The sequence below is a fragment of the Furipterus horrens genome, unplaced genomic scaffold, assembly GCF_987537825.1.
Source record: "Furipterus horrens unplaced genomic scaffold, mFurHor1.1.pri manual_scaffold_4, whole genome shotgun sequence".
Lineage (NCBI taxonomy): Eukaryota > Metazoa > Chordata > Mammalia > Chiroptera > Furipteridae > Furipterus > Furipterus horrens.
Genome location: NW_028327174.1, coordinates 204,283,829 through 204,310,438, shown reverse-complemented (window position 1 = coordinate 204,310,438; position 26,610 = coordinate 204,283,829). Strand labels below are relative to the sequence as shown.

At 67.1% G+C, this 26,610-nt stretch overlaps 4 protein-coding genes and 1 long non-coding RNA gene across 5 annotated transcripts; 2 read left to right on the top strand and 3 right to left on the bottom strand.

Annotated features, from left to right (window-relative positions):
* Window positions 1-770: 770 nt before the first annotated feature.
* On the top strand, window positions 771-3,926 carry LOC150013954 (uncharacterized). Its single transcript, XR_016510607.1, has 4 exons — window positions 771-1,212; window positions 1,414-1,549; window positions 2,328-3,154; window positions 3,811-3,926. It is a non-coding gene; the product is annotated as an uncharacterized LOC150013954 (long non-coding RNA).
* A 594-nt stretch (window positions 3,927-4,520) lies between these two features.
* Window positions 4,521-7,796, top strand: EDF1 (endothelial differentiation related factor 1). The gene is made up of 5 exons (XM_090275020.1): window positions 4,521-4,698; window positions 6,053-6,104; window positions 6,480-6,640; window positions 6,967-7,060; window positions 7,567-7,796. Exons 1-5 carry the CDS (start codon window positions 4,621-4,623, stop codon window positions 7,626-7,628), a joined length of 447 nt encoding a protein of 148 aa, XP_090131146.1. The 5' UTR covers window positions 4,521-4,620; the 3' UTR covers window positions 7,629-7,796.
* Window positions 7,797-8,660: 864 nt separating this feature from the next.
* On the bottom strand, window positions 8,661-16,758 carry MAMDC4 (MAM domain containing 4). The gene is made up of 28 exons (XM_090275294.1): window positions 16,467-16,758; window positions 15,792-15,899; window positions 15,531-15,704; window positions 15,334-15,459; window positions 15,031-15,161; window positions 14,861-14,945; window positions 14,616-14,741; window positions 14,309-14,446; window positions 14,134-14,222; window positions 13,877-14,050; window positions 13,535-13,619; window positions 13,277-13,456; window positions 13,052-13,180; window positions 12,792-12,923; window positions 12,559-12,692; window positions 12,371-12,479; window positions 12,084-12,200; window positions 11,819-11,953; window positions 11,562-11,698; window positions 11,282-11,495; window positions 11,037-11,174; window positions 10,791-10,909; window positions 10,611-10,701; window positions 10,342-10,488; window positions 10,053-10,187; window positions 9,833-9,960; window positions 9,636-9,744; window positions 8,661-9,196 (listed from the first exon to the last, which is right to left on the bottom strand). Exons 1-28 carry the CDS (start codon window positions 16,756-16,758, stop codon window positions 8,859-8,861), a joined length of 4,020 nt encoding a protein of 1,339 aa, XP_090131420.1. The 3' UTR covers window positions 8,661-8,858.
* A 1,052-nt stretch (window positions 16,759-17,810) lies between these two features.
* PHPT1 (phosphohistidine phosphatase 1) lies at window positions 17,811-19,057 on the bottom strand. Its single transcript, XM_090275019.1, has 3 exons — window positions 18,814-19,057; window positions 18,519-18,643; window positions 17,811-18,098 (listed from the first exon to the last, which is right to left on the bottom strand). The coding sequence occupies exons 1-3, from the start codon at window positions 18,971-18,973 to the stop codon at window positions 18,006-18,008; spliced, it is 378 nt and encodes a 125-aa protein (XP_090131145.1). The 5' UTR covers window positions 18,974-19,057; the 3' UTR covers window positions 17,811-18,005.
* A 454-nt stretch (window positions 19,058-19,511) lies between these two features.
* Window positions 19,512-25,823, bottom strand: AJM1 (apical junction component 1 homolog). Its single transcript, XM_090275018.1, has 3 exons — window positions 25,768-25,823; window positions 24,171-24,254; window positions 19,512-24,094 (listed from the first exon to the last, which is right to left on the bottom strand). The coding sequence occupies exon 3, from the start codon at window positions 24,033-24,035 to the stop codon at window positions 21,120-21,122; it is 2,916 nt and encodes a 971-aa protein (XP_090131144.1). The 5' UTR covers window positions 24,036-24,094; window positions 24,171-24,254; window positions 25,768-25,823; the 3' UTR covers window positions 19,512-21,119.
* Window positions 25,824-26,610: the final 787 nt, after the last annotated feature.

Sequence of the window (26,610 nt, the reverse complement as noted above, 5' to 3'; positions counted from 1 at the left end):
CTCCCCCTTCCCCACCAAGTGCACAGCCAGCCTCCCCTCCCCCAGGACAACCTCCGAGGCGAGGAGGAGACACGGCTGCACCGCCCCCAGCAGCGCCACTGCTCTGGGACCGGGAGGTCACGTGGAACTGCAAGGAGGAGGATGCGGGGCCCACGTGGGAAGGGTCTGCCGGGGCGCCCTAGGGCAGCGGGAGCCCAGCAGGGGAAAGCTCGGCGCAGGGCTGGGGAAGGGCAGTCTTCACGCCCGCTGGCGCGCTCTGTGGACTGGGCAAGGGCGGACCAAGTGGTGCCAGTGGGGGCGGTGTGTTCCCTGTTCACCGAGTCACACTTTTTAAAAAAAGATTTTATTTGATTATTTCTAGAGAGAGAGGAAGGGAGGGAGGAAGAGAGGGAGAGAAACATCCATGTGCAGTTGCCCCTCGTGGGCCCCCACCCAGGCCTGTGCCCCGACCAGGACCCCAACTGCGACCCCTGGCTCACAGGCCGGCACCCAGTCCGCTGAGCCACACCTACAGGGCGCGTCGCACTTTTTAAAACCAGGGACGATATTGCCTACTCAAACCACATTTGTGTTTGAAGAGCAAAGGTCACTTCAGAAGTTCTGGAACACACAAAAGGACCAAGAAGCAAGCAAAGATCACCCCAAGTCCCCTCACCCAGAGACAAGCTCTACCAGGACTCCCCACACAGTGTACCACCCGCCTCCCTTCAGGCAACCTCGGAACACAAACGCCACCCCACACCCAGGGCCCAGGCTGCCCCCGTCCCGCCGCGCGAGGCCTGGCCCCCGTGGGGCCTTTTGCTACAGCCAGGCCCGCGTCTGCCGCAGCTCCACCTGCTCCCCAGGGGCTTGGCAGGCCTGGGGCCCCTGCAGGCCTCCGCGTCGGGAATAGGCTAGTCCGGCTCCGGGTGGCCTGTGCTGACTCGTCCGTCCCGGTGACTAGAATCGTTTTGTGTGCCCGTGTCCTCCACCAGACTGGGTCCCGGGAGGGCAGCGGCCCCTTCGGCCTCGTTCGGGGCCCATCTGAGCCCGTCCTCTTTGGATGGAGAAAGGCCAAGTGGAAAAAGGCGGCGGGACACCCACGCCCTCCCCGCGCAGCGGCGGGTCCGCGTGCGCCACCTCCCGCTTGAGGCCGGAACTGCGGGCACCTCGCTCCGACCTCCTGGCTTCAACCCGCACACCGTGACTCTGCCTGGCTCACCGACTCAGCAGGTGAGATCACCTGGCCAAGGTCCGCAGCCCCGTGTCCGGAAGGCTCCTAGTGCCCTCTGAGGGTGTCCCTTGCACCCTGCCGCAGCTGGCACTCCTGGGCCCAACTTGGCGACCCCCGCTTCGCCCCCGCACTTTTCAGCCCCACTGGGGCCCCTGACCCTGGTCCTGCCTCCCGCTTACCATCCTTACTTGCTTCCCCAGACCAGGCCCAATGCGCTGGAGAAGCCAATGGCCCTCCACCACGGCCGGCCCGTTTGCTCACTCCCGTCCTCCTGTGAGGCCAGAGGACCGGACACCAGGTGGATCCTTTTAAACACCCCTCCCCCGCAGAACTAAGGTGTGTTCCAGGAGTGAGCGCAGGTGGGCTGAGACCGCATGGGTGGGTGGTGGGGAGGCGCCTGCTCCTCTGTGCCCTGCTGGTAGCAGCTGCCACAAGAACGGGTGTCACAGAAGTCTTTGTGGCATCTGGCCTGGGCTCCTGACTGCAAGCCAGATGGGACGGTGGCCATCCTGGCAGACACCTGCAGGGACAGAGGACACCTAGGACTAGATGCCCCATTTCCAGGCCTGACCCAATCAGGGCAAACACAACACCACAGAGCTGATGCAGCTTCTCATGCAGGGATGCCAGCCTTGCTCTGGGACAGAGCCTGGCATTGGATTCGCTTGTCCAACTGTTGGTGAAATCTGCTGAGGAGAATATTTTAACTGCAGTCAGACTCTTCTTGGCACATTGGAGTCACCACAGGCATTTTGGGGACCCCACTGTGAAAATTAATAAAGAAAAGCTCAAATAAAATTTGGAGTGGGAGGGTATGTAGGGCGAGCTCTTCCATCCTACCACTCAGTGTCACTCACCCCAACAGATGTGTTTTTAAGTCACTACCCCAGCAGGAGGAAGATTTTCTCCTAGCCCAGCAACAGCTCAGCCAATGAAAAGCCCCTCCGTTTAGACCTCCAAGTTTCCTTCAATGGACTGTTTATAACAACCCCTCCCAACTTCCCCCTTTCCTCTGTAAATGAAGGTTCCTCTTCTTTGTTCTCCCGACTTGCTTACGGTTTTGCCATAAATTGCATGTCCTGAATTGTGATTCTTTACTGTTCCTAAATACAAGGTCTGTCCGGAACAATGTCCAGCCATGTAACAAGAATGGTTTGCGTGACATCAGTGTAACCAGGCAGCCAAGGAGAGTGGACTGGAATGCACATGGATGAACAACGACAACTTCACTGTACTAGTCAGCGGGGCAGTAGATGCCACTGAGTGAGCATGTGTAGTGTGTGGCTGTCACATTCAAAATGACTGAGCGACTACAGCAATGAATCTGCATCCAATTTTGCATTAAAGCTTGAACGTTCCGGCATGGAAACGATTCGGATGACCCAGAGGCGGCAGCTGTGGGCAACCGGTGACTGGCAGCTTCATCACAACAACGCGCCCGCTCATGCATCACATCTGGTGCAGAGTTTTTTAGCGAAACATCAAGTCACCCAGTTGAGTCAGTCCCCTAGAGCCGGCGCCCTGTGACTTGACTTTTCCCAAAACTAAAATCAGCTTTGAAATGGAAGACCATCGGTGACATTCAGGAAATTATGACAGGGCAGCTGATGGCAATTCCAACAAAGGATTTTGCAGAGTGTTTTGAATAGTGGAAGAGCCACTGGGGAGAACTGTGTGAGGCCCTGAAGTGCCTAGTTTGAAGGGGACTGAGGTGTCATTGTCCTCTGTAGTTTCTTGTCTCTTGTATCCTCTTCATTGTCTTTTTTTTCCCTAGTACATGGCTGGATATTTTCTGGACAGACCTCGTAATCCCATTTTTGTTGGCAAAATAACTTTCATTTTCTAGGTCGACACTACTCAGGGGAACTTGAGAGACATTTAGCTGGAGTGTATGCGACATTTTTATGCAGCTCACAGTCTTGCTGGCCGGTCCTGGGGCAGGTATGTCTTCCGTGGCCGCCAACTACCCCCCACACAGCGTCCAGCACTGGAAGTATTCGGGAGTGAATCGGCAGCCAGGTTTGTAGTACGGACCCGAAGTGAGTCTGTGCAAAAGTCTTTTAATCATGCAACGTGCAAAGCCGTAAGCAGAGTTCTGCCTGACCGCCGGGCAGAATGAAAGCTGTGTCTTCTGATGAAGATAGCCCACGGTGCAGAGTATGCAGCTTAATTCCCCAAACACTTTTTCCTTTTGTGTGGGGCTTGCGTTACCAGGATTCCTGTATTCGTGCAGCACACACCTACCTGTAGGAATGCAAAGCCAGTGTCAATACTGACAGTCAGATGCCGACCGGATCAAACTCCAGAGAAAGTCTGCATCGTCAGCCTGTCTTCTCCGTAAAAGAACTCCGCAAAGTCATGATGTGGCGCTTAAAGAGGACAGTCGTCGGTCCATGCAAAGGTTATTTCTCTAAATTCTGTGATGTTTGTGGCACTTGTCAGTGTTCTTTACATTTATAATTTAAGTCCCCTTATACAAAATTATCGTAAAATTACGGTAAAATATGGAATTATTGTAAAATAACATATACAAAGTGTGTTGTACAAAAAATATTTTTCTAATTCGTGTTTCATGGGTTTCCTTCTTTATCTTACAGTCCTTCCCCAAGTCGTCACGCCCCACGTCCCTGCATCGCGTGACCACGACCCGACAAACAGAACTCCCAGCGGCGTGCAGGGCACAAAGTAAAGGCGGGGAGCAGCAACTCAAGCTCAGACACAAAGAGAAGGACGCGCGCGTTTCTCTCTCAGCCCCTTCGCGCACTAGGCCGGGCCCGCCCGGTCCACCCCCACTCCCAAAGGTGCGCCTCGGAAGCCGGCGTGGGCCCGCCGACAGCCCGGGAGCGGCCCTCGTCCCCGCCCCTCCATTTGCGAACTGCGGGCGCCCCCCTGCACCCTTCCTTCCCCCGTGGTCCCCAGGCTCGCTTCCCTTTCCCCGCGGCCCCTCCTCTGCTCGAGCCCCGTCTTCTCACTCACCCTCCGCGGCGCTCCGCCCCGCGTGCCCCTCCCCACGCCTCTCCCTCCCGCCCCTCCGCGCCCCTTCCCGTGGCTCCTCCGCGCCCCCTCGCGCCCCCTCCGGGCCCTGGCGCCCCCTCCGCGCCTCCACCCGCCCCCTCCGCGTCGTGACAGCGCCCCCTCCCCGCCCCACCGCGCCCCCTTGCGCCCCCTCCGCGCCCTGATGTCGCCACCCTTACGTCACGCCCCGCCCCGCGTTCCCCTCAGACGAGCCGGGTGAGCATTGGTCGCAAGCCGCGGGAAGTGCCCGCCCCTCAGGACCGCCTGCCAATGGGAGGCGGGGGCGGGGCTGGCACCGGAAGCGGCGGAGCGACGAGGCGACGTCGCGTCGCCGGGTCTAGAGCAGCTGCAGCGGAGCCACCGGACGGGCCGCTGGAGACGCCTTCCCCGCCATGGCCGAGAGCGACTGGGACACGGTGACGGTTCTGCGCAAGAAAGGCCCCACGGCCGCGCAGGCCAAGTCCAAGCAGGTGCGGGCGCCGCGCCGACCTCCCGATCCAGCAGCGGCCGCGCGGACCGGGCCGGACCGACGCGGGCCCGACGCGGGGCCGGGGGCCGCGGCCAGGAAACCGGGGAGGGAAGGGGCGGGGACCGGGGCAGAGAGACGGCCGGTCGGGGACAGTCCGGAGCGGACGTGGGGGCTGGGATGCGGACAGGGGCAGAAGGTAGGACCGAAGACTGCGGCGCGATAGCGGGTGGAGGCGGGGCAGGGCTGGGCGGCCGGGGGACAGGAACGCGGAGGACGGCGGCGGCGTGGACGGGGCCGGGTCGGGGGGTTTCGGACCAATGACACAGGCCTGGGGTTGACGCCGGGGCAGGGTCCCGAGGCCTCAGACTTCTGGGCGTGGACGGGGTGGTGGCGGGGGACCTTGGAGCCTGAACAGTGGGATTAGGGGCCGGGGCCGGGGTGGGATGGGACTGGGGCGGGTTGGAGCTCCCCAAGAGCGCGTCTACGCGGTCCGAGGCCGCTTCTGTAGCCGCCGGGGCACGTTGCGGGCCGGCGGCGTTTCTGCGCCTGGAGACTCCCCGTGCGGGTGGGCTCTGGTTCCCCACCTTGCACGTGCAGATGAGCCCTAGGGGTGCTTGGGGGTAGAAAGTCCCAGCCTGGCTAATCCGTCGGGGACCGTCCGAGACGGGGTGGGCGTTCTGTGCCCTCAGGAGCCTTAGACACGCAGGGCTGGGCCAGGACTGGCTGCGGCCCGCTGACCAGCCTCGGGGCCCTGCTCTGGGCTTGCTGCGCAGTCCGGACCGAAGTCACTCTTTGTTTTTCCAAAGGAAACTTAATAGCCACAAGCAAGGAGTCACGTGACAGGTCTAGAAAGCATCTCGGAACACATGACGCGTCGCGCGTCTGACAGTCACCTCCCTGCAGTGTTAGGAGCTCTGAGGGGTGCGGTACTCCCTGGTGACTGCAGGTCGAGGGTGTCACTATCTGTGGTGTGGGGAGTGGGCTCCAGGCTCCCAGCGCTACGCCCTCTTTTCTTGGAGCCAGACGCCCTGGGGAAGGTCAGAGCAGGTGAGCGCCGGGCAGGGGAGTCTCGGGTGTGGCCTTCGAAAAGGAAACAGCGCGTCTCCCCCCACAGCAGGGAAGCAGACAACCCCTGTCCCCCGTGACAGCAGCTTCCTGAGAGTGGTCGGGGGTCTGGGTGGAGACGGTTCTGTGCAGCGAGCTTGGCTTTCAGGCCCAGCATGGGCGTCAGCCCCGGAAACGGCATGGGTTGCGCGCACGCCGAGGGGCTGCCGGTCCCCGGAAGCAGCCCGAGCCGGTGCCGCCGGACAGCCGCCAAAGCTAACGTTCTCCCCAAACGGTTCCTGGTTTCCTAGGCCATCTTAGCAGCCCAGCGACGAGGAGAGGATGTGGAGACTTCCAAGAAATGTAGGTGCCTTGTCCGTGCACTCTGGGCGGGGGCGGGGGCTGGGGGGGCGGCTCATCTCCGCAGGCATGTGCCGTGGCCCCGGGGGTCGTCGGGTGGGGGGGTGCTGCTGGCAACTGAAGCTGCTGCAGGGCTGGGAGCATCTGGAATCTTACAGGGCAGCTGTGGTTCGCATGGGTTCTGCCCACTCCTGCAGCTGGGAGAAATTTCTGGACTGGGCTCTGAAGCCTGTGAAATGCTCGCAACTTGAGTGGCCTAGCTTCCCGTGTCACCTGGGCACAGGGCACCTCGCCCGTCACACCAGGTCCCATCCTGGAACGGCTTTCCTTCGCGCTGGTAGCAAACCGCCTCTCCGCTCTCTCCTCCCGCCGGCGCAGGGGCTGCCGGCCAGAACAAGCAGCATGCGATCACCAAGAACACAGCCAAGCTGGACCGGGAGACCGAGGAGCTTCACCACGACCGGGTGACCCTGGAGGTGGGCAAGGTGATCCAGCAGGGCCGGCAGAGCAAGGGGCTGACGCAGAAGGACCTGGCGACCGTGAGTGCCCCGGGCCCCCTCCCGGGACGTGGTCGGGCAGGTGGGCGGTGTGCAGGGGCCCGCGCTGTGGGCTCTGTCTGCCTGGTGGCTTAGGAGCTGCATTTGCCTCCCGCGTGCCGCCAGGCTCCCAGAGGCCTCTGGGGGAGCCACAGGAGGCCAGGTGTGACTGCTTCCCATGTGTGAGCCCAGAGTGTCCGAGCTCCTCAGCTAAGGCCTGGGCCCCTGGCCATCAGGGAATGTGGTGCCCCTGGCGCACCCACGTATGTTCTAGCTCCCCAGCATTTCCTTATTGATTGAACTGACACACGTGGACCACGTTTCTTCAGAAAATCAACGAGAAGCCACAGGTCATTGCAGACTACGAGAGTGGACGAGCGATTCCTAATAACCAGGTTCTGGGCAAAATAGAAAGAGCCATTGGTGAGTGTCCTTCTAGCCTTTGTTGGGGGTCCAGGGGTAAGGGCCGCCCCTCCTGGGTGGGGTTGGTGAGGCGGGGGCGCAGGAAGCCCAGGCTTTGAGACAGTTCCCAGGAGTGAACTGTGTGGGTTTCTTCCCCTTTCACTTCTCTCCCGCCACCTCCTGGGCTCTGTCCCTGCTCCCACACGCCCCTCGGTGGCCAGCTGGACCCCGGGCCTGGAGCGCCCGGCGCACTTGTCCTGGGGAGGGAAGGGGCATCTGCCCTGGGTCCTCTGGCCAGCAGGCGTGCACCGCCCAGCCAGGAGCGGGGCGTGCTTGTCCCTTGTCCCTCTCTCCCTCCCCCCCCTTCCCTCCTCTTTCCTTTGGGGTAAGGGGGCTGGTGCTCAAGAGGTCCAGGGGGCACCCACTGCCCCCTCGGGGACCCATGGGTGGGATGCTGTGGCGCTGCTCTGTCCTGTTAAGTCCAGAGCAAGAGCTGCAGTGGTCGGTGAGTCTGGTGGCTCTTTCAGGCCTCAAGCTCCGGGGGAAGGACATTGGGAAGCCTATCGAGAAGGGGCCGAGGGCGAAATGAACACAAAGCCTCGAAATCGGCGCGTTCCGGCTCGTCGTGTCTGGCTGGCTCCCCCTGGGCCCCAGCACCAGCATGGGTCTCTTCACGTGGCCGAGCGGAACACAGGGTGTCAGCCCTGCCCGGGACCCCTCCACCCGAACCTACTGTCAAACTAAACCTTGCAAAGTGTTTGCTTCTCCTGTTTGTCTTTCCTCCCTTTCCCTCATCCTCAAACTGAGGTGCAAAATGCCACCGTCCTCTCCCAAGGGGTCGGCCTGGCAGTGGGTGCGGCTCCTGGGGGAGCTGAGTGGGAGCCCCTCTCATGGGCGGGGGCAGGGGAAGGACATGGCACCTCCAGTCCAGCTAATAGAGACGCCGATAAAGGTTCGCTGCCCCTCCCGCCGCTGTGAGCCATCGCATCCGGCCTTCGGTGGCACCTGCAGCTCCCGCGCCCTTTGGCCCGCTTGGTGGGGAGGTGGCTGTTTTCATGGCAAATGCTGGGGTGGGGGGTGGTGCCTGAGGAGCTATGGATGTCACTGTCTGCCGGGACAGTTAGTGGGCGTTGGCTGGCCTCTTGGCCAGTGCCCCATGCCCTGCCCTCCCTGCCCTGGGTCCGCAGCCCCGCCTTTCCCCACAGAGCCCAGCAGCCCGGCAGCAGGGTGGAGCTGGCAGGATGGGAGCACCTGGCCGTGCAGGAGTGGCTGTCACTCCCCTTCCTGGCCCAGACGGGACAGTGTCCACAAGCGCCCATGGAAGAGCAGAGCCTGACACCCTCCCTGGGTTAGAGACCTGGCTTCATCTTACTAGAGGGTGATACGTGGGCATCCCAGGAGCCTTGACACCTTTAGGGGTGTCCCCTCCCTCAGACCCTCAGAAGGCCAGGACCTCAGTTTTGTTTTCCAGGGACCTGCTCAGGAGTGTCATGGGGGCACCAGTGACCTCTGCTTTGAGCTGCATCATTTCAGGGGCTGCTTGGACATGGGGAACCTTGACCATGGGACAGTGGGTGCAGGGACCCTTCCAGGGCAAGACACAGAGACTTTGGCTGGCGGGAGAGGGGCTGCCCTCGTGGGCGGAGAGTTTATTGTCGGGGCGAGGGCTGTCGGGAGGCATGCGGGGGCAGCCCGTGCTCGGGGAGGGCTCGTCATTTCTGGGCTCGGGCTGGCGGGTGGGGGAAGCGCCTGTGAGCAGCCTGCGCCTCCTTTGGGTCTATGGGTCATTGGTGACCGGTGCTGGCAGGGTGACTTGGTCCTAGGAGGAGGAGAGGAGCCTGGCTGCTGCTGGGTGGCAGGGGTTTCCAGCACCAGTTGGGTGGTTCGAGAGGGTCCCTGCCCCATTGCTCCCTATACCCCAGGGACAAGCCAAGTGCAGGGCAGGGCGGCCCCCCCACCCCCGACCTATGGGCCCTACCACACTGAAGAGAACGTTGTCAAAGCCTGGGGCCGCGGCCGTTGTTCCATCCTGGAAGGGGCAGCCCCCCCTCTTCTGCAGCCAGTGCCACCCCATGAGTCCAAGCAGCGCCAGGAGCACGAGGAACAGGAGGGCACCGCCAACCACAGCCGGCACCGCCACTGCCACTGCCGTGTCCCCTGCGGGCCACGGGGAACAAGGGCCCTGGGACTGCGGCCCTCTGTCAGTCCCACTCCTGAGGCCAAAGATGATGCCTGGGGCTGCCAGTCCCTGCTTCCCCCGCAGATTCTTGGGGCTCACTGCTCTAGACAGGGGCACTGCCAGCACAGGCTCCAGGCCAGGGCTGGGGACCTGACAGGCAGGTTGGCCCCCACTGGGTGGTGAAGCGACAGCGGCCAGCAAGTGCTCCAGGAATAGGCTGGCTTCAGCGCCTGGCCTGACGGGCACCTCCCCGGGCCCAGCCACACCCTGGAGCAGAGCATGGGGTTCAGGAGCCCAGGGAGGGGATGGTGAAGGGCCTGGCCTCGGTGGCTCCCCTGGCCTCTCGGGCAGCCACATGGGCCATGAGGCGCAGAGGCCCAGACCCAGAGCAGGCTGGCCAACCTGGGCAGGGCTTACCCTGGCTGGGGGCAGGCGGCTGGCAGCGCTGCCCGGCCAGGTACTCAACGTCGTCCAGGGCAATAGGCCCCAAGGCTGGCTGGCCGCCCAGAGTTGCTTCAAACACGATCTGGCCAAGAGGAGAGGCTGTGTGCACTAGAGGAGGGCGAGGCCCCACCCGAGCCCTGGGGGACCCTGGCTCTGAGCAGCTGCCTTACCTGGAACTCCTCCGCACTGGCCACCTCCACCTGGCCTTGCAGCCACTGGTGCCGCGGGCGCCCGCCTGCACCCCACACGGCCAGCTGGCCCCGGGCACTGTCTAGGAGCACCCTCAGCTCGCCCTGGTCTGAGAGTGGGAGCCAGGGTGGGTCAGGTCCCTGACCCTCCTAGAGGCAGGGCTGCCCCACTGCCCAGGCACCGCTGGCTGGGCTGACTCACAGAAGTGCTCAGGGAAGCCCATGTGGTACCAGAAGCGCAGGCAGGAGGCCTCGCTGGCAGGCAGAGGCTGGCTGCGCAGCCAGGCCGCCCGGCCCCCTGGACCCAGCACACTGGTTTCGAAGAGAGCGAAGTGACCTGGGAAGGAGAGAGGGAGGGGTGCCCAACTGACCCGTTGGAGCTGGGCCCTGACCTGAGGCCTCTGACCCCGATGGGAGCCCAGATGACTGGGCTAGCTGGCCCCAGTTGGGGTGGGGTGAGTCCCGGGGCCCCTTTCCTGGCTCAGACCTACCTGCGTCAGTGCCCAGGGTGTGGTCCACGGGGGGCTGCAGGTATCGGGAGGGTGTGTTTCCACTGCTCCAGTCCCAGCGGTACCCACCCAGGCCGGGCAGCGGCAGGTTGCTCCAGCCACACAGGTCCGTCTCAAAGTCACAGGAAGCTGCAGGGGTTCCGGGACGTGAGCAGGGCTGCCCTGCCCCCACTGCTGGGGACAGGGCTGGCATGGAGCTGGAACCACCCATGAGCCGTAGCAGGTTCCAGGGCCGGGCTGCAGGCCCCCACCTGGCCGCGGGCAGGGCCCGTCCTGTAGGAGCAGGTCGTCCAGCGCAACGTAGGAGCGCTCCGCGCCCGCGGCCAGGACCTCGAACACCACCTGCGCAGGACAGGCAAGGCAGCCTCACACTGGACTGGTCTGGTCTGGACAGCCGTGGGGTGAGGAAGGGCGCGCCGCCGCGCACTCACCCTCCAGGCCCGCGGCACCTGCACATCCACGCTGCCCAGGCGCCAGGCAGGCCCTCCGCGGCCGCTGATGCTGAGCGCCTGGCGCCTCTCGGCCTCCTCCACGCGGACCCGCAGGGTACCTGCCCCGCCAAACGGCCAGCCCAGGTCAGCAGCAGCGGAGGAACAACGCCCTCTGGGGCCCCGCAGCAGTGGCCTTGGCGCGGGGGCTGGCGCGGACGCACAGCCTCTCCTCCCGGCAGCCCTCACCTGGGTTGCGGAGGCTCAGGTGGTACCAAAAGGTCAGGCAGGAGGGCTGGGCCAGGGGTCGGTGCTCCTCTGAGGTCAGGGAGGCCAAGTGGCCGCGGGGCACATTCTGTGGGCTCGTGTCCACTATCATGTAGTGCCCTGGGTGGGGGGACCGGCTTCAGCCTGCGGCCCCGCCCACCCCGCCCCGCGGCCGCGCCCGGCCCCGCCCCCATCTCCTGCGCCCGCCCGGGCCGGGCCGCGGGCACCCTGAGCGGTCCCTGTAGTGTGGTCGGCGCTGGGGCCCGAGGCAGCCTGGCCCGAGGTATTGGCCTGGCGAGTCCACAGGCTCCCCGTGGAGAAGCCGCAGGCCGAGTCCTCAAAGGAGCAGCGCTTGGGGGCCCAGCAGGGCCCAGGCCGCACGGCCAAGTCGTCCAGCGCCATGGTGCCATGGTAGCCATCCCGGAGGCCCTCGAACAGCAGCTGGGGGCAGAGGGTGTCAGCGCTGGGGCCCTGCCCTGTCCCCCATCGCCCAGAGCCGGACCTCACCTGGTACTGGGCGCCAGGGTCCGTCTGGTGGTGGAGCGTGGCCCAGGCCTGGTGCCAGCAGTTGCCGTGGGTGCCTGACCAGGACCAGAGCTGCGTGTCCGCCTTCCCATCCTGTCTCATCAGCAGGCGCAGCGTCCCTACAGGGAGAGTGGGGCTTGGAGGGGGCCAGACCCACCTGACAGCTCCCCAGCCCCTCCCCAGCCCCTGACTTGGACCGCCGTGGGCCTCCAAGCCCTGCCCCGCTCAGGCTCACTCACCAATCTGGGGTCCGTGGAGGTGGTACCAGAAAGAGAGACACTCCTGAGGGGCTGTGGGCGTCTGGGGCTGGATAAGCAGGTGGGCACCAGGGCCCCGGGCTGGAGGGTCCGTGGGGTCCAGGAGCATGAAGTAGCCTGTGAGGCGGGGCAGGAGGGGTGTTCCTGAGTGGCAGACGCCGGCCCCAAGAGGCTCGCCCTCCAGCCCTGAACTCCCCCCAACCCCCCGCCGGGCACTGCCTCCCCAGCCTGGGAGCCCCTACCCTACCTTTGCCGGTGGTGTGGTCATACCCAGGGCCGCGGGTCTGCGTCCGGCGCCAGTGGGCATCTGTGAGGTGGCCTGGGTACCAGCCACACATGTCCCGCTCGAAGTTACAGGAGACCTCTGGGGGCGGGGCAGTGGCAGGTCATTGCGCCTTGTCCCTGCCCCCCCCCCCGAGGCATCCTGAGAGGGGGAGAGACTTGCTCTCTGCAGTGGGTCTCCGGAGTCCCCTTAAGGTGGTCTCGGTGGAGGCCCCAGGGTGGGGACAGGGCACAGGGGGTGGGAGGAATGACCTGTGTCCTTGGTGGCCACCGTGGGGCCGCAGTCCTTCATGATCACGTTGTCCACCCCAGCGCCCTGCTGACCAGGGCCGTCCAAGTCCACCAGGCCAACAAACTCCAGCTTCATGGGGGGCATGAGGGAAGGGCTGTCAAGTCAGGGCGGGCTCAGGGACCCCCCCGCCCCAGGCTGCCCTCCTCACATGGAATGGCCGCCGGCGTTTCCCCAGAAGGATGGTGTCCAGCTTCCAGACGCCACAGCCGCTGCCACTGCCGCTTGGGGCCTCCCACACCAGCTCCCGGGTGCCGCCCTCCACCACGACCAGGGCCAGGAAGCCTGGCCAGGGGTCACCAGGGGTTCGCTCACGCACCTCCACCGTCCCGCAGGGCCCCAGGGCTGGGCAGAGGGCCTGGAGGGACAGCAGGAAAGCAGTACCTTGGGGGTGGCTCTGAAAATAGTAAGCCAGGTGGAGTGCACAGTGCGGGCCCGATGGCCCCAGCGGCAGTGTGCGGACCCGGGCCTCCTCGGTCCGCTGCCCCCAGGCCCTTTGCAGGGACAGGAAGTGACCTGGGGAAGAGCAGGGCGCTTAGAGCTGACTCCTTCCAGGGACACCCAGCTCAGAGACCCTCCCCGGTGGGAAGAGGCAGAGCAGGCGGCAGGCTCCCGGCTGCCCTGAGGGGGGACCGGGTCCTCACCAGCTGCAGCCCCGCCAGCGTCCGAGCCAGGGCCCCCGCTGTCTGGGGCAGTGAGCCGCGCCCACCGCAGCCGTCCCACGCTGGCGTCCTCCCAGCCCCCCGCCGTGGGCTGCTCGAAGTCTGAGGTGCCTGCAACAGCGGGGGCCTGAGCCATCCTGGGGCCTGCCCCCAGCGTTGGGGGGTCCGGAGGGAGGGAGGACCCCGCCCCCCCCGGCTGCCCCTCACCACAGTCCTGCTCGTCCTCGCCCCCCTCACACTGCGGCTGGAAGTCACACCGCTGCTCCGGGGGCACGCAGCGGCCACCGCAGGAGAGATGGCCCGGCTCACAGAGACTCGGGCGCTGCAGGCCAGTCAGCTGGGGGCTGGGGGCTGGCGCCCAGGGCCCAGGGGCTGAGCCGGGCACTTCTGTGGGGGCAGAGCAGAGCGGGCTCAGGGGAGTGGGGGGCTGTGCTAGCCTGGGGACGGAGGGCTCAGGAGGCTCACCCAGGGCTGGTCTGCAGCTGTCAGACAAGATGAGGTCGTCCAGGCCCACGACTCCCCCAGGACCCGTCTGCCCAGCCAGGAGGATCTGAGGGCACAGGGGGCTCAGGGGGCGCCTGGCATCCGTCTGCTGTCCCCAGGCTCTGGTCCCTCGAGCACCCTCCCCGCCACCCCACCCCCTGTACTTCACGGACGCTGGACACCTGCCCCGTCACCACCCCACAGCCCCTCAGGAGGGGCCGTCTGGACGGCACCAGCCTCCGGCCTCTCCAAAGCCCACACAGCAATGAGCTTCCTGCAGAGACGGCGAGGGGCCTGCCCCCACCGCTGCCCTGGCGGCCTCACCCGGAAGGGGTGCTGGCTCTGGATGTCAACCCGGTCTCGGACCCAGCTGGTCCCCAGCTCCCCGCGGCGCCTGCGCAGGAGGACAGGCGCCTGGGGGCCCCCGGGGCTCCGAGCCTGCAGGTGCAGCAGGAGGAGGCCGGCCTCGGACCCGTGCAGGAACTGATAGAACGTGAGCTGCGAGGGGACGGACACGGTCAGGGCGGTGGCTCTGGGGCCCCCGCAGGCGGGCAGCCGCCCGGCGCCCCTGCCCGTCTCACCGAGCAGTTGTGGGGGCCCGAGGCCTGGAACTCGGGGCTGTAGAGGACGGCGAAGGCACCGGGCTCAGCCACGGAGACCAGGAAGTAGCCTGGGGGGACAGCGGGCGTGGGCGGGGGTGGGAGCGTTGCCCCCGGGCTGGGCCAGGGCTGCCGCCGGGGACCCAGCGGGTCTCACCCCGTGCGCTGTTCCGACTGTGATCTCGGCGCGGCCAGGCAGGGTGCGGGGGGACGTCGGCACTGCGGTTCCGGGTCCAGCCCCCCGAGCAGGTCCACGGGCCCAGGCCCAGCTCGAAGTCAGTGCGCACGTCATGGCCTGGGCGGGAGCGGGGCTCAGGCCTCCGTGAGACGCTCGTGGCCTCAGGCCCTCGAACGCCATCTCTGTTCAGGGGCTTGCCACCGTCCCCCCCATCCAACGCCCCCGCCAGGGACCAAGCCGAGGTACAGCCCCCTCCCGTGCTCGCTGCCTGAGAACCCTGGCTCACGGCACGTGGGTGTGTCTTCATCTGAACGGTCCCCACAGTTGTCCTCCCCGTCGCAGAGCTGGTGGGGTGCCACGCAGGCCTGGTTCCGGCAGTGGTGGTGCCCCTGGGGGCAGTGGGCCTGGGGGGCTGTGTGCAGGAGGGTCAGCCCGTCACGCTCGCCCCGAGACCTTCCGAGCTGGGAGTGAGCAGGGGAGAGGCTCTGCTACCGCCCCCCCCAGGTGTGGGCCCAGGGGGCGGGGTCTTACCGGGCAGCCCACAGCCCCAGAAGGCCATGTCGTCCAAGGCTACAGCGCCCCTGTGGGTGGCATTCCGGGTGGCAGAGAAGGTCACCTGAAGAAAACACGGTCCTTAGGACCTCCGTCAGGGCTCAGACCCGACCCTCGGCCCCCACCATGCAGAGCGCCCTCCAGCCCACCTGGAAGTCTCCCGGGATGCGACCAGGGGCCACCACCAGCCCCTGCCAGCCTGGGCCCCAGGGCCCTGCGCTCTGCCACAGGACCAGTGTCTCCGTGCCATGGGTCAGCTCCAGCCGCAGCTCAGCCACGTCTGTGGGGTGGGGGGTCATGGGGCAGCCGAGCCCCTCAGTGCTTCCCCCAGCCTGCTGGCTGTGCCCTGCCCCTTCTCCGGGGCACCCTCCGTTCTCTGCAGCCACCAGCCCTCTTTTCCTGCTCCTCCCCCGGGGCATGCCACGGTGGGTCGCAGGGTCCTGGGCGCACACCTCCAGAGGCTGCATGGAACCAGAGTTTCAGCTCACAGGTAGGGGCCGCCTCGTGGAGGACAGGGGAGCGCAGGGTGGCGACGGACGCCTCTTTCCCACGATGGGTGCCCACCGCCAAGTACCAGCCTGGACAGGCAGAGGGGTCAGGAGACAGGGCAGGAACCAAAGACAGGAGGGAGGGGGTGGCCAAGCCTTACCCAGGTCGGTGCCCAGAGTGTGGTCTGAGCGTGGCCCTGGGCCCTCTGGCGCGGCCCCTGCCCGGTCTCGGCGCCAGCTGTAGCCTGAGGTGCTGATGTCCCGCCAGCCACAGGCGTCCCGCTCGAAGTCGCAAGTGAAGGGGGCGCCCTGGGCGGGCGAGGCCCCACTGTGACCTGGGGCAGTGGGGAGTCAGGGGAGCTGCCCTCCAGGGGGGCCCTGCCCGCTCCCTCTCCCGCTGCCCCCGCCCCGGGCCAGCTCACCGCACTGGCTCTCATCAGAGCAGTCCCCGCAGTCACACAGGAAGTTGCACAAGCTGTCACGAGGGGCCCTGCAGGGGTGGGGGACCCAGGCCCAGCCTGGAGACCCTGCTGCCAGCAGAGACAGCCAGATGATCAGGGGCAGGGGGACTCCCCGCTGCCTGACATGTCTGGGAGCCAGAAACCTCAGACCCGGGGAGCCCAGGCTGCCCGTGTCCCACGTTGGGTTTTGGAGCAGGAGGTCAGGAAGGGAGGGGCCGGGGCTGGGGCTCCCTGCCAAGGCCGAGCAGAGCACGCCTGGCCCGGAGTGGCAGCTGTAAGTCAGCGTGGAGGGATGCGGGCCTGCCCGGGACCCGTGGCCCCCATGTGGGACGCCCCCAGGGGAGGGAATCAGGAGCTCAGCAGGAAGGATGCCTCCCAAGGGGATACATCAGTGGGTGACCCAGACCCCCTTGGGCTCCATCCAGTCCAGAAGCACAGCTCTGCCTCCGGGGCCCTCTCCCATTGGGGCCTGGGTGGAGAGTGGGGTGTGGGAGAGCAGAGGCCGGTCCCTTCCCCAGCAGCGCCACCCCCAGCACCCTGAGGGCTCGCTCTGCCCCCCACCCCCAAGCAGGTCACCCAGGGCCGGTACCGAAGCCCCCAGGCAGCTCCGCTTCAGGGCCGGCCCGAAGGACTCACCCAGGAGCAGGAGCAGGGCGGGCAGGAGGCGGCCAGGCAGAGGCATGGCCAGGGAGAGGCTGGGGGCCGTGCGCGCCCTGGGCAGCTGGTGGGGGCTTTGCCTGCTTATCAGCCTCGGCCCCGCGGGCTGACTCCGCTCTAACTGCAGAGGGGGCCTCGGCCCCTTCTGTACCCGTGGCCCCTTGGCCGGCCCCACCCTCGGTTGTAAAAGGGCCCAGGAGAGGGGCCCCTGGCCCAGGTCAGCTCCCACCTGTCCAGCAGCTGCAGACCAAAGGTCTGGCCCGGTCGTCATGCCCGCCTCCCTGCCCTGCCTGGTGGAGGCCCCACTGCAGGCAGCTCCGGGCAGCACCGGCTGTGGCCACTTCTCCCAGGGCTCTGTCCCTCCATGGCTGCGAGGTCGGCCTGGCCCAGGATGCCCGCTGGAGCCCAGCGCGTGCAAGCCCAGGGAGGGCGGCCAGCCACCGGGAACCTCGGCCACCCCCACCTCTGTCACTCAGCCTGTGGCTCCTGTTTGCTTACTCGTTTGTAAACAATCACGTATTCATGGACAGCTGTCCTAGCAGCACGGCTGGGCACCCAGGGCCTGGTTCTCATGGCTCAGGCTACGTACCCCCCAGCACAGGGCTGAGGTCGAGGCGCTGCCGGCCGTGGAGGCTGTGACGCCGGAGCCCACCTCACCCGAGCGTGGTAGCAACAGCACTTGCATGGCGGTGACCGTGAGCCCCTGAAGGCACACACCACACACTCACAGCCAGCAGAGCACACCCACTCTCTGGGAGCCACAGGGACGGCTGTTCCTCCCTGTGCCTGAGGACCCCCCACGGCCCTGCACTGGGAAGAGGAGAGGGGCTTCTGGGAGAGGGGATCCCGGCTCCACATGGGAAGGACGCTCTGCCTGTCACCTGGGCTGTAGGACCTGGTCTCAGAAGCAAGGAGTCCCAGGCCACATTCGTGTGTGACCTCGGCTGGCAGAGCACACAGGCACACTGATCAGCCACCAGGACGGCGACCACTCCGGGCACTGCACGCAGGGGTGGGCACCCCCCGCCCCAGGCACCGAAGCACCAGGCGCTAACTCCTTGCGCAAGGGCTGGGTGGGCCTCCTCCCAGATGTCCTTGGGGATAGCAGCCGCGAGGAGAGGCAATTAGGCCATAAATGGGGGCAGCAGTTAGCGGTGGGGGGCCCTTATCAGACCCCAAAGGGCTGAGTGTGCACTGCCACTCCCTAGGGCCCCCAGAGGTGCAGCCGGACCTGCTGCCCCCGGGGCTGCCTCTGGCTCTCTGCCACCCACCCGCACGACTCAGGGATGACCCAGGAGCAGAAAAGCCGAGACACACAGCATCCAGGGACCAGACGGGGTGACAATGCTTTTAATTCTTGTGGGCGAGGTAAACCTGGGTGCTGGGACCAGGCTGGTGCCCATCTCCGTGGCCCGGGCAGGGTGGCACAGTGCCAGGGGGAAGCCCGGCCCCTCAGGAGGGGTCTTCAAGGGCAGAGTTCTGAACGGGCAGCTGGAGTCTGCAGGCCTCCAGTGGGCCTCAGTAGCCGTCGTCAGCCCAGGTGACCTCGTAGTCAGGGTACCTAGCTTTGATCTTCTCGGTGGAGACGGAGTGCTGGGCGCGACCGTACCCCTGGAGAGAAACGGCATCTCTTACAGCCCGTGAGCTGGCTCTGGGTGTCGTTAGCAGTGACAGTCGGGAGAGCGATGGGGGCAGGGACCCCAGGGCAGACAAAGACCATCGTCCCCCAACCACCCCAAGGAGCCCTCCTGCAGAAAAGTGGCCACCAAAGCGAACAGACCCTGAAACGCCCTGTGTTTCCACTGGGAGCTTGGTAAAGGAAGAGGAGGGGCCCCTGAGTGCCGCCCCAAGACTGACGCCTCCAAGAGCTGGGGGCCAGTGACCGCCCAATCAGGCCTCTTGGGGCAGGATCAGGGGTGTCCGCTGTCGCCGAGGGGCGGGCGGTGGCCTCCGTCCCACCCCCGTCACGTGGGAGCAGGAGGCTGCGGCCGCGAGAGCGGCTCGGAGGGCCGGCCGGGGCTGCAGCCTCACCATGGAGTAGCCGTACACGTGGATCTTCCTGTCCTGGCTCCGGTGGGAGATGCGCCCGCCTCCCAGGCACTCGCAGTCATAGCCGCGCTTCTGCATCTCGCCCGACACCTTGTCGTAGATGTCGGCTGGGACGGGGAGAGCGCACAGCACTCAGTGTGGCCGCCCGCGGGGCCGGGTGACCCAGGGAGGGCGCCCCTCCAGGCCGGGGCGCGGGGACCGGGAGGGAACGGTCGGGCCCCCAGACTGCGCGCGAGGTCTCCACCCACGACGCCCCTCGGCCCCGCCCCGCCCTCACCGTGGTACTCGGCCCACTTGTAGCCCCGCACGATGTCCTTGCTCTGCCCCGCCGGCGCCTCGGCGGGCGCTGCCGCGCGCACTCGAATCAGCACGTACTTGAAGACGCCGTCCGGGTCGATGTCCACATCGGGGACCTGGGCGAGGTCCGCCGCCGCCATGATTCCCGGAACGCGCCCGCCCCTGCAGCCCAGGGTCTTGCCCCCGCCGCTCCCGGGGCGGTGTCAGCAGTGCGGGAGGCGGGCTCCGGGAGCCCGCGGCCAATCCCGCGGGGGCATGCAGCCCCGGCCCTCAGCCTCAGCCAATCGTGCCGCAAAGCCGCAGCATCGACTGGCCAATCGCAACCCAGCTCCTTGCAGCCCTTAGACCGCCGGCTCCCACTTAAAGGGGAACGTGGAGCCGGGAGTGGGTGGTGGTTAAAGCCGGGCCCGTTTGGGGGGGTCTAGGCGGCCGGTGAGGCCGGAGGAACGCGCGCCGGCTCTGCTCGCCTCCCCTACCGTGGCTACAGGCCCCCCTGCCCCGCCGTGTCGGAGGGCCGGCCTCCTCCGTCCCGCTCACTCCCCGCGCACAACGAGGCAGCAAAGGTCACATTAGAGTTTTACTCAATTCGGAAAGCGCTCGCCCTCTGGAAACGATCCGCTCCGGGGTCCTTCCGGACCGTGCGGCCGGGGGGCGGGGTCGCGGGCGGGGCCCGGGGCGGGTGGGGCGGCGGCCCGATGTGGGAAGGCGCGAAGGCAAGGAGGACAAGCGGGGCGCGTGGCCGGTGCAGACGCGCGGGGCCGAGGCGGACGCGCAGGCGTGTGGGAGCGAGAGACATGGGGGCGCGGTCGGGGAGAGAGCCGGGACCGGAGGCGTTCACAATTTAATTCAGTTGATGCCCCTCTCGGCCCCAATGGGGTGCTGGGAGCCCCAGGGGTGGCCTTGTGGGTGCGCGGCCTCACCCCCTCTCCTGGCCACTGGTCCTTTATGCAGCCCGGGCCCGCGCCCGGATGAACTCCCGGGGAGTCGGGGGCCAAGGGCCACTCAAACGTGCGCTCCCGAGGCCGGAGCCGGGCGGCTGGCTTCCCGCGTCCAGCTGGCAACCCAAAGCACGACCAGAGCGGGGGCGGGGGGCGTTTGTGCAGTGACGTCCCCACCCCCCTAGCTGGTGCCTTCACTTGCGCCCACCCACGCTTTCCCCTCCCAGTTCTCCCCTGGGAAACTCGCCCTCTGGTCTCCCTACGCCAGCGCGTAGGCGTCCCTCCTGCTCAGCCGCGCGGTTTCCTGCCCCCCGTGAGGCTGGAGCCTGCGCTGCTGTTTGTAAACCTGGCCCTGGCACCCGCCTTGGGCCATCCCGTCCGGCGCGGGCAGGCAGCCCGACTCAAACCCCGCCAGGTCTCCGCTCGCGGCCGGCGCCTGGCCCGCGCCCCACGCTGCCCTCTGCTTTCCCTGCCCTGGTTCTCCTGCTCTCTGGCTGGGTGTCATGCTCCTTGGCCGACGACTTCCGAGTACCACTCCACTGCCGCTTTCTCCAGCCCCTCCTGCGGGGCCCAGAGCAGGCCAGGCCAGGCCGTGGTGAGGGGAAGCTGGCGAGGAGCGCCGAAAAACCTGCGGGCTCGCGGGCCCGCTGTGCCGTCTCAGCCGGGGCTGGGGCCAGTGGAGACGCACCGCGAGCACGCAGGACGTGCTCGGGACACGGACACCGAGGCCAACCAGGGTGTCCCCTGGAGAAGAAAGGCATCTGAACCAGACGCAACCCAGACCACAGAAGGCAGGCGGGGGCGTATTAAAGGGACGTGACTAGGCTTTGGTCAACTCGGGCTCCTGGACCAGGGCAAACCAGGCTTGGGAGAGGTTCCAAGGAGGCCCTACGGACGGCAGGGGACGAACGGACGGACCGGATCTGCGCGGTGGGGTCTGCAATAGCGACCCCTCCGCTTGAAGGCAGGGCCGGGCGGTCCTCAGGCCCACCCCGCCTCCCAGCGGGGAGCACCTAGTGGCCAAGGACCGGCCTCTGGGGAGGCCCGAGGGAGAGCCGGGGAAGGGGACGCTGGGCTGGACTGGTGGGGGGGGTGTCGCAGTAGGTAGGAGGGAAAGGCAGGACCTGTAGAGAACACTTCGTGGTGGGACCTAGGCGGAGCTCGAGGGGAGGAGGGCGGGGACTGGGCGAATTTGAGGCGGGGCTTAGGAGAAGCAGGGGCGGGATCTAAACGGAGCATGTCCTGAGTGGGCGGGGCCTGAGTGACTTGGGCGGGGCTAGAGGGCGGCCCTGCGTGGACTGGGCAGGTCCTAGGTGGATTGGGTGGGGCCCTGGAGCGACCTCGCGTCTTACATGATGTCATCGAGCAGGTTGGCGCTGGCCACCCAGTCCAGCGCTCGAGGCTCGGAGGCTGCCATGATCATGCACATGAAGGGGCGGCCAGTGCGCCGGTCCGTGGGGTAGATGGTGGTGGGCGTAAAGCGCCGGTTGGCCTCGACGAACTCACAGAGCTGCTCGTAGACTTGTGGGAACTCGTGGCGCAGGAACACGCCGCGCAGTCTCAGCTCGCGCTGGATGTGGATGAAGGCCACCTCCCGCGCGCGCCGGCCTGCCTCGCCCTCTTGGTCCAGTCCCGCCGTGCCCGGTGGCGGCGTCAGGATAAGCGTCTCCATGTCGGTCTCGCGACCCCGTGACGGGGGCGGCCGCGCTGGGCTGCCGGCAGCCAACGCCACCTTGGCGAACTTGCGCACCGTGGGCCCAGGGCTGCGCGGCGCGGGCCGGGTGGGAGCGCCGGGGGGTGTGGCGCCGGGCCCTACCGCCACCGACACGCTGAGCAGGAAGCACTCAGCCGGCTCGTAGAGGCGCCCTGCAGCCGCCAACTCGCGGGCGTAGCTCCCCAGGGGTGCCGCGTGCGTGGCCAGCTCGCGCAGGGACAGGTACGTAGGTGACAGCAGCAACCCCTCGAGGCCGAAGTGCAGGAAGTTTTCCGCGGAGCCAGGACTCGGGAAGCCCAGGAAGAGCACGCCACGGCCGCGCGACAGGAAGCCGACACGTGCGATGCGCGAGAAGGCGCGGTGCACCGGTCCGCTGTCCCGGCAGAACTGCAGCACGTGGCGGCACACGCTGCCCACGCGGCCGTACACGCAGTGGGCCTTGTGCGCGTCCCAGTCCTCCCGGCGGCACAGCCGCGAGCAGTAGTAGGTGTAGCAGCTGTGGCAGGACTTGAAGTAGAGGCAGGCGTTGAACATGGTTTCGGTGCGCCGGCAGCGCGCGTTGGAGCAAGTCATCAGGTCGTCTTCGTCCGCGCTGGGGTCCGGGGACGGGTCGGCCGCCTGCCTCGAGCCCACAGGCTCCTCGGCGCTGCCGGCCGATGCCGGTGGCGAGCGCAGCGCCAGCGCAGGGGCCTCGGGGCCCGTGGGACGCGAGTCCAGCAGGCGGCGAAGCTGGTGGCTGAGGCCGTGGACAGCAGGTTCGACTCCTTGCCCGGCCAGGGGCCGCGAGTCGATCACCAGGTCAGTGATGAGCTCATCCAGCTGTTCGAGGCTGCGCTGCCGGCCAGAGGTGGGGCAGCCGGGGGTGGAGGGCGGGGGCGGTCTCGGGCGGCCCCGGGGCAGCTCCCAGCCCCTGGTGGTGGGGCCCTCAGAGGCTCGCAGATCGTTGTCCGTGATGGTGATCTCAGGTGTGACGTACCAATTGCGACCCGGGCCCTCGCCCGCTCGGCCCTTCTCAGACAGTGATGTCTCGGATAGTGATAGCGCTGCGTAGCGTCTGGGCGAGGTGGAGAGATTCACGACCACTGGCGGGCGCCGGCCTTCCGGGGATGTGCCCAGTGGCTCCCGCGCCTCTCTTCCCAGCAGGTTCTCATAGCTGCGGCCACGGCCCAGGGGGTCCTCACGGCGTGGCCCAGGCGCCAGGATGTTGTCCCAAGAGCGTGAGTAGTGGCGACTGTCAGTCGCCAGCCGGGGCGGGCTGGTGCCAGTGCCGCCGTGCCATGAAGCGAGCAACGGGCCCGGGTCTGGGGGAGGTGCCACCTGCAAAGTTCCGTAAGACCGCGGGCCCCAGTCTCCCCAGGCCAGACTGCCCCGTGGGTGTGGGTGAGTCCGCGCCAGGGCGTCGCGGTCTCGGTACCGCCCAAAGTCCTCTGGGTAAAAGGGTTGGACGGTGGAGTGGGCCTGGGGCTCCTCGAAGGGATAGTGGGGGCCCCAGGGCGGGCCGTAGGCTCGCGGGGCCTCTCCATAGTAGGAACGGGAGGGCGGTTGGTGGACCGGGAAGGTGCGCACATCCCCTGCATAGTAGCCACCCCCGCGCCTCGGACTGTATCCCCGGGCCTCCTCGGGCGGGAAAGGCCTGGGGAAATAGCTGTCAAAGGGAGGGCCTGGGCTGGCTGTAAAGCCTCCCAGGGGGCCCTCCGCCTCCTCCGTGTAGAAGAATTGGGTGGGGCCTGGTGGGGCGGTGAAGGGCAGACTCCGGCGGTCCATGTGGTCCCGGGGCCCCGGGAGGGGCCCATCGCAGTACAGCGCCCGGGTATCCGCGCAGTACAAGTCACTGGGCGTGGGGGTGCGTGACAGCGCCAAATGGCGGGGCCCGGGCACCGTGAGACCGTGGTATTGCGGGGTCGCACGGACCCAGGGCGTGGTCTCCACTGGCCCGCAGGGCCGCGAGCCCCGAGCCGCATGCTGCAGCACTGCGTCGTCGGGCTTGATGTCCAGGCGGCAGCGGACATGGGGGGCAGGCCCGGCCGGCGACTCGGGCGGTGCGCAGCGGCCCCCGGTGACGCACAGAGGAGCTATGCGGCCGGGGCCGCCCCGCTGCGGCTGCAGCTTGATGGGGTGCAGCTCATTGGCGAGCGCGCGCAGCGCGGGGTATGCGGGCTCCCGGCGTGGTGACCCCTCCGCCCGCGCCGCTCGTTGGACCTCTCGGCCCCGGCGCTGCAGCACTGGGGGCGAGGCAGGCGCCAAGGCTGGGGGAGCGCGGGGCGCGCTCTTGGAGCGGGTGCGGCGCCGGGGTTCGCTGTCGCGGGGTCGGGCGCGCGGCGCAGGGGGCTCCGCGGGCGGTGGCTCAGGGAGGGTCTCCATGGCCGCCCCGTCCAGCCCCTCCAGGAAGTCGAAGCTCCGGCAGTGGCGCTTGTTGAAAGGCACGGGTGCGGCAGGCCGAGCCATGGAGCGCTCACATGGCGGGCGCCTGGACGCGGGCCCCGGGGTCGCCACTTTGATGTCTTGGTACACGGTCGACACCAACAAGTCTGGCGGGTCCGTGCGGGTCATCTTAAAAGAGGTCCCCAGGCTGGCGGCTGCAGCTCACTCGGCCTTGGGGGGCTTTCGTTCTGGAGGGAGACCCGGGTCACATTGGTGGCCTGTCTGAAGCCCAGGCCTACTGTCCCCTGCGCTGTCCCCACTTACCTGGAGCGCAGTGGGCGGGGCAGCCCTGGCTTCCGGCCCTGGCTTCGGGCACAGGCACTTGCTCCATGCCGGCGTCGGCAGCCCCTGCAGGAGGAACCCAGCTGTCGAGCCACTCAGGTCCCCCACCCCATCTTTGTTGGCCACCTTCTGCTGGGGTGGAACTGGGGTTGGCCAGCTAGAAAGGCGATGCCAGTGCTGTGGAGGGAGGCTTGGTTAGACACCCTCCCCCACCCCCGCACAGAACCGTAGGAAGTCAGGGTGTGGGCCCAGGGCTGCCCCCTGGTGTCCATGGCTGGAATGACTGTGAACTCATTAGGGGCCTTGAGTATAGACTTCGCTATGGCTGCTGGCTCCACGCCGGTGACAGAGGCGCCCTCGAGCACCCGGCGCAGAGCAAGCCCACCCCTGGCTCCAGCCTTAGCCCCTGAGTCTCACTCCCCACCTGCTGACCGGACTGGGCATCGAACCCTACCCCAGTGCGGCAAGGGCCGCTACATTGGGAACAGCCGGATGCTCCAAGGCCCTGTCCTGAGGCCCCAGTGGCCCCTGGGGTGGCCCCATCAGGTCCAGGCATGGCTGATAAACTGGCCCATCCCATCCTTGACATTTGATATGGCCCCAGCCAGAATACTGTCCCCAAAGAGGAGACATGGGCCCCAAATCACCCTTTGCTTTGCAGAAACCTCTGACTCCAGCTACCTGGGGGTGGTTGGTTGAAACCCACCATGCTCACTGGGGTTTTGTGACCCCCAGCTTTGCAGCACGCTGCATGCACCCCTTGGGGCTTATGGCTGCCCCTCCTCCCCTGAGTAGGGCATCTGGCCAGGAGGCTGGCTGCCTGTGGGGGAGGCAGAGTGGTGGGTGGGCTAAGATCCGCCCCCTTTCTCAGGAGAGGGCCCTCCCCACAGCATCTCAGGAAGGCTCCATGGAAACCCGAGGTTCCGCGCCCCCGCCGTGCTGGCTGGGCTGGGGTCCACCTTTCTGTACGAGGCTCACATTCAGACGTGGGCCACCAGCCCCCTGTGGCGCCAGGGCCTGGACAGGCTGGGGAGGGGCGCACACACTGTGGAGAGGGCCCAGCCCCTCCCACAGCCTGAAGAATGTGTTCTAGGGTGAGCGGGGGGACAGGGGTGCCCGGCCTTCCCCTGTCAGGACTTCTGGTCCCAGGTGTGCAAGGGGCTTCCTGCCAGTACGGCTGCTCTTCGGGGTCAGAGTCACCCAGGTCGAGTGCGTGCCCCCATGCAGCCTCCCGGTCACCCCAGCTCCGTCCCTGGTTGGTAGGACACCCCCCTCCCCCTCCCCCTCAAAGCCAGGCCGGAATGGGGGCCGTGTCACAGGGTGAGGCTCCGCCCCAGGGAGGTAACAGCTTGGCCTTGCTGCTGCATCAGTGAGGACAACCCCCACCCCATGAGGACAAGGTGGTCGCCCCGCTTGGGTCCTGGGCCTAATTAGCTTCGGGGAGGCCCTCCCCACGGCACAGCCTGGCCGCTAGTCTCCACCTCCGAGCACCCTCGCAGGATGGCCGGGGGCGGGACCCCATCCTTGCGGGGGCCCCACCCAAGACAGCGCCGGGGGGCAGCAGCTTCCGACCCCTTACCTGATCGCTGCTCCCCTGCCGAGCCTGATGGGCTGCGCAGGCCCAAGCCCGCCCACCGCCCCCCGCTCCCCCGCGTCCCCGCCGCATCCGCGCCGCGTCCCCGGCACCGGCAGAAGCTTCCAGGCAGCGGAGCGGAGGCCGGCCGGCCGCTCAGTGCTGCCCCAGGCGGCAGCTGGCGGGGTTGCGCTTAAAGGGGCCGCGCCTGGGGCCGGGGACCCACGCGGCCCGTTGGCAGGCATTGGCGCCCCCGCTGGTTAGGTGCAGGCCTGAGGTCTAACCAGGGGGTGTCCCGGTCCTGTCAGTGCGGCCTGGGAGCTGGCAGCCTGGCAGGGCGTGGGCGCAGGGCTCTGCGGAGCCCCGGCCCGGCCAGGGCTGTGGACATCTCCCGGAATTCACACCTGGGCTCGGGCCCAGGCACGAGCAGATGGGCTGCCCTCCGCCCGCCCCGCTGGCTCTGTGCTGCAGTGCTGGGGAAGCCAAGCCCTGCAGGTACCTGGGGCCATCTGGCCCCCAAGCCGGACAGGGACCGGAAGCTTTTCCCTAAGATGCCCAGCCTCCCCAGCGAGGACAGGCTGCTGTTCCCCCCACCCCACCCTGGCACTCAGGGCCCAGCAGGCAGCACTGTCCCAGCCCTGGGCAGGTCTGCAGGTGGCACCACCCAGCTATGCCAGCCCCCTCCCGAGCCAAGTGCTGAGCCAGGGAACATTCTAGCTTGGGAGAGGAGTGGATCCAAAGAGTGGGACCTGTCCCCCTGTGGGTCTGTGAGATGCAGGGCCCGGCAAATTCAGGACATGTTGGCTTCCTCCCCACGTTCATGGGCGCCACAAGGACAGCCCTGTGGGC

What these genes read in the sequence shown, in the direction of transcription:
- EDF1 (XM_090275020.1), top strand. Translation starts at nt 4,621, where the DNA reads ATGGCCGAGAGCGACTGGGACACGGTGACGGTTCTGCGCAAGAAAGGC. An exon ending in TGTGGAGACTTCCAAGAAAT is followed by an intron (nt 6,105 to 6,479) that starts GTAGGTGCCTTG and finishes CCGCCGGCGCAG; the next exon opens with GGGCTGCCGGCCAGAACAAG. An exon ending in CAAAATAGAAAGAGCCATTG is followed by an intron (nt 7,061 to 7,566) that starts GTGAGTGTCCTT and finishes TGGCTCTTTCAG; the next exon opens with GCCTCAAGCTCCGGGGGAAG.
- PHPT1 (XM_090275019.1), bottom strand. Translation starts at nt 18,973, where the DNA reads ATGGCGGCGGCGGACCTCGCCCAGGTCCCCGATGTGGACATCGACCCG. An exon ending in CAAGTGGGCCGAGTACCACG is followed by an intron (nt 18,644 to 18,813) that starts GTGAGGGCGGGG and finishes TCCCCGTCCCAG; the next exon opens with CCGACATCTACGACAAGGTG. An exon ending in ACGTGTACGGCTACTCCATG is followed by an intron (nt 18,099 to 18,518) that starts GTGAGGCTGCAG and finishes GTTTCTCTCCAG; the next exon opens with GGGTACGGTCGCGCCCAGCA.
- MAMDC4 (XM_090275294.1), bottom strand. Translation starts at nt 16,758, where the DNA reads ATGACGACCGGGCCAGACCTTTGGTCTGCAGCTGCTGGACAGGTGGGA. An exon ending in CGGGCCCTGCCCGCGGCCAG is followed by an intron (nt 10,489 to 10,610) that starts GTGGGGGCCTGC and finishes GAACCCCTGCAG; the next exon opens with CTTCCTGTGACTTTGAGACG. An exon ending in GCCGCCTGCCCCCAGCCAGG is followed by an intron (nt 9,197 to 9,635) that starts GTAAGCCCTGCC and finishes CGTGGCCCGCAG; the next exon opens with GGGACACGGCAGTGGCAGTG.
- AJM1 (XM_090275018.1), bottom strand. Translation starts at nt 24,035, where the DNA reads ATGACCCGCACGGACCCGCCAGACTTGTTGGTGTCGACCGTGTACCAA.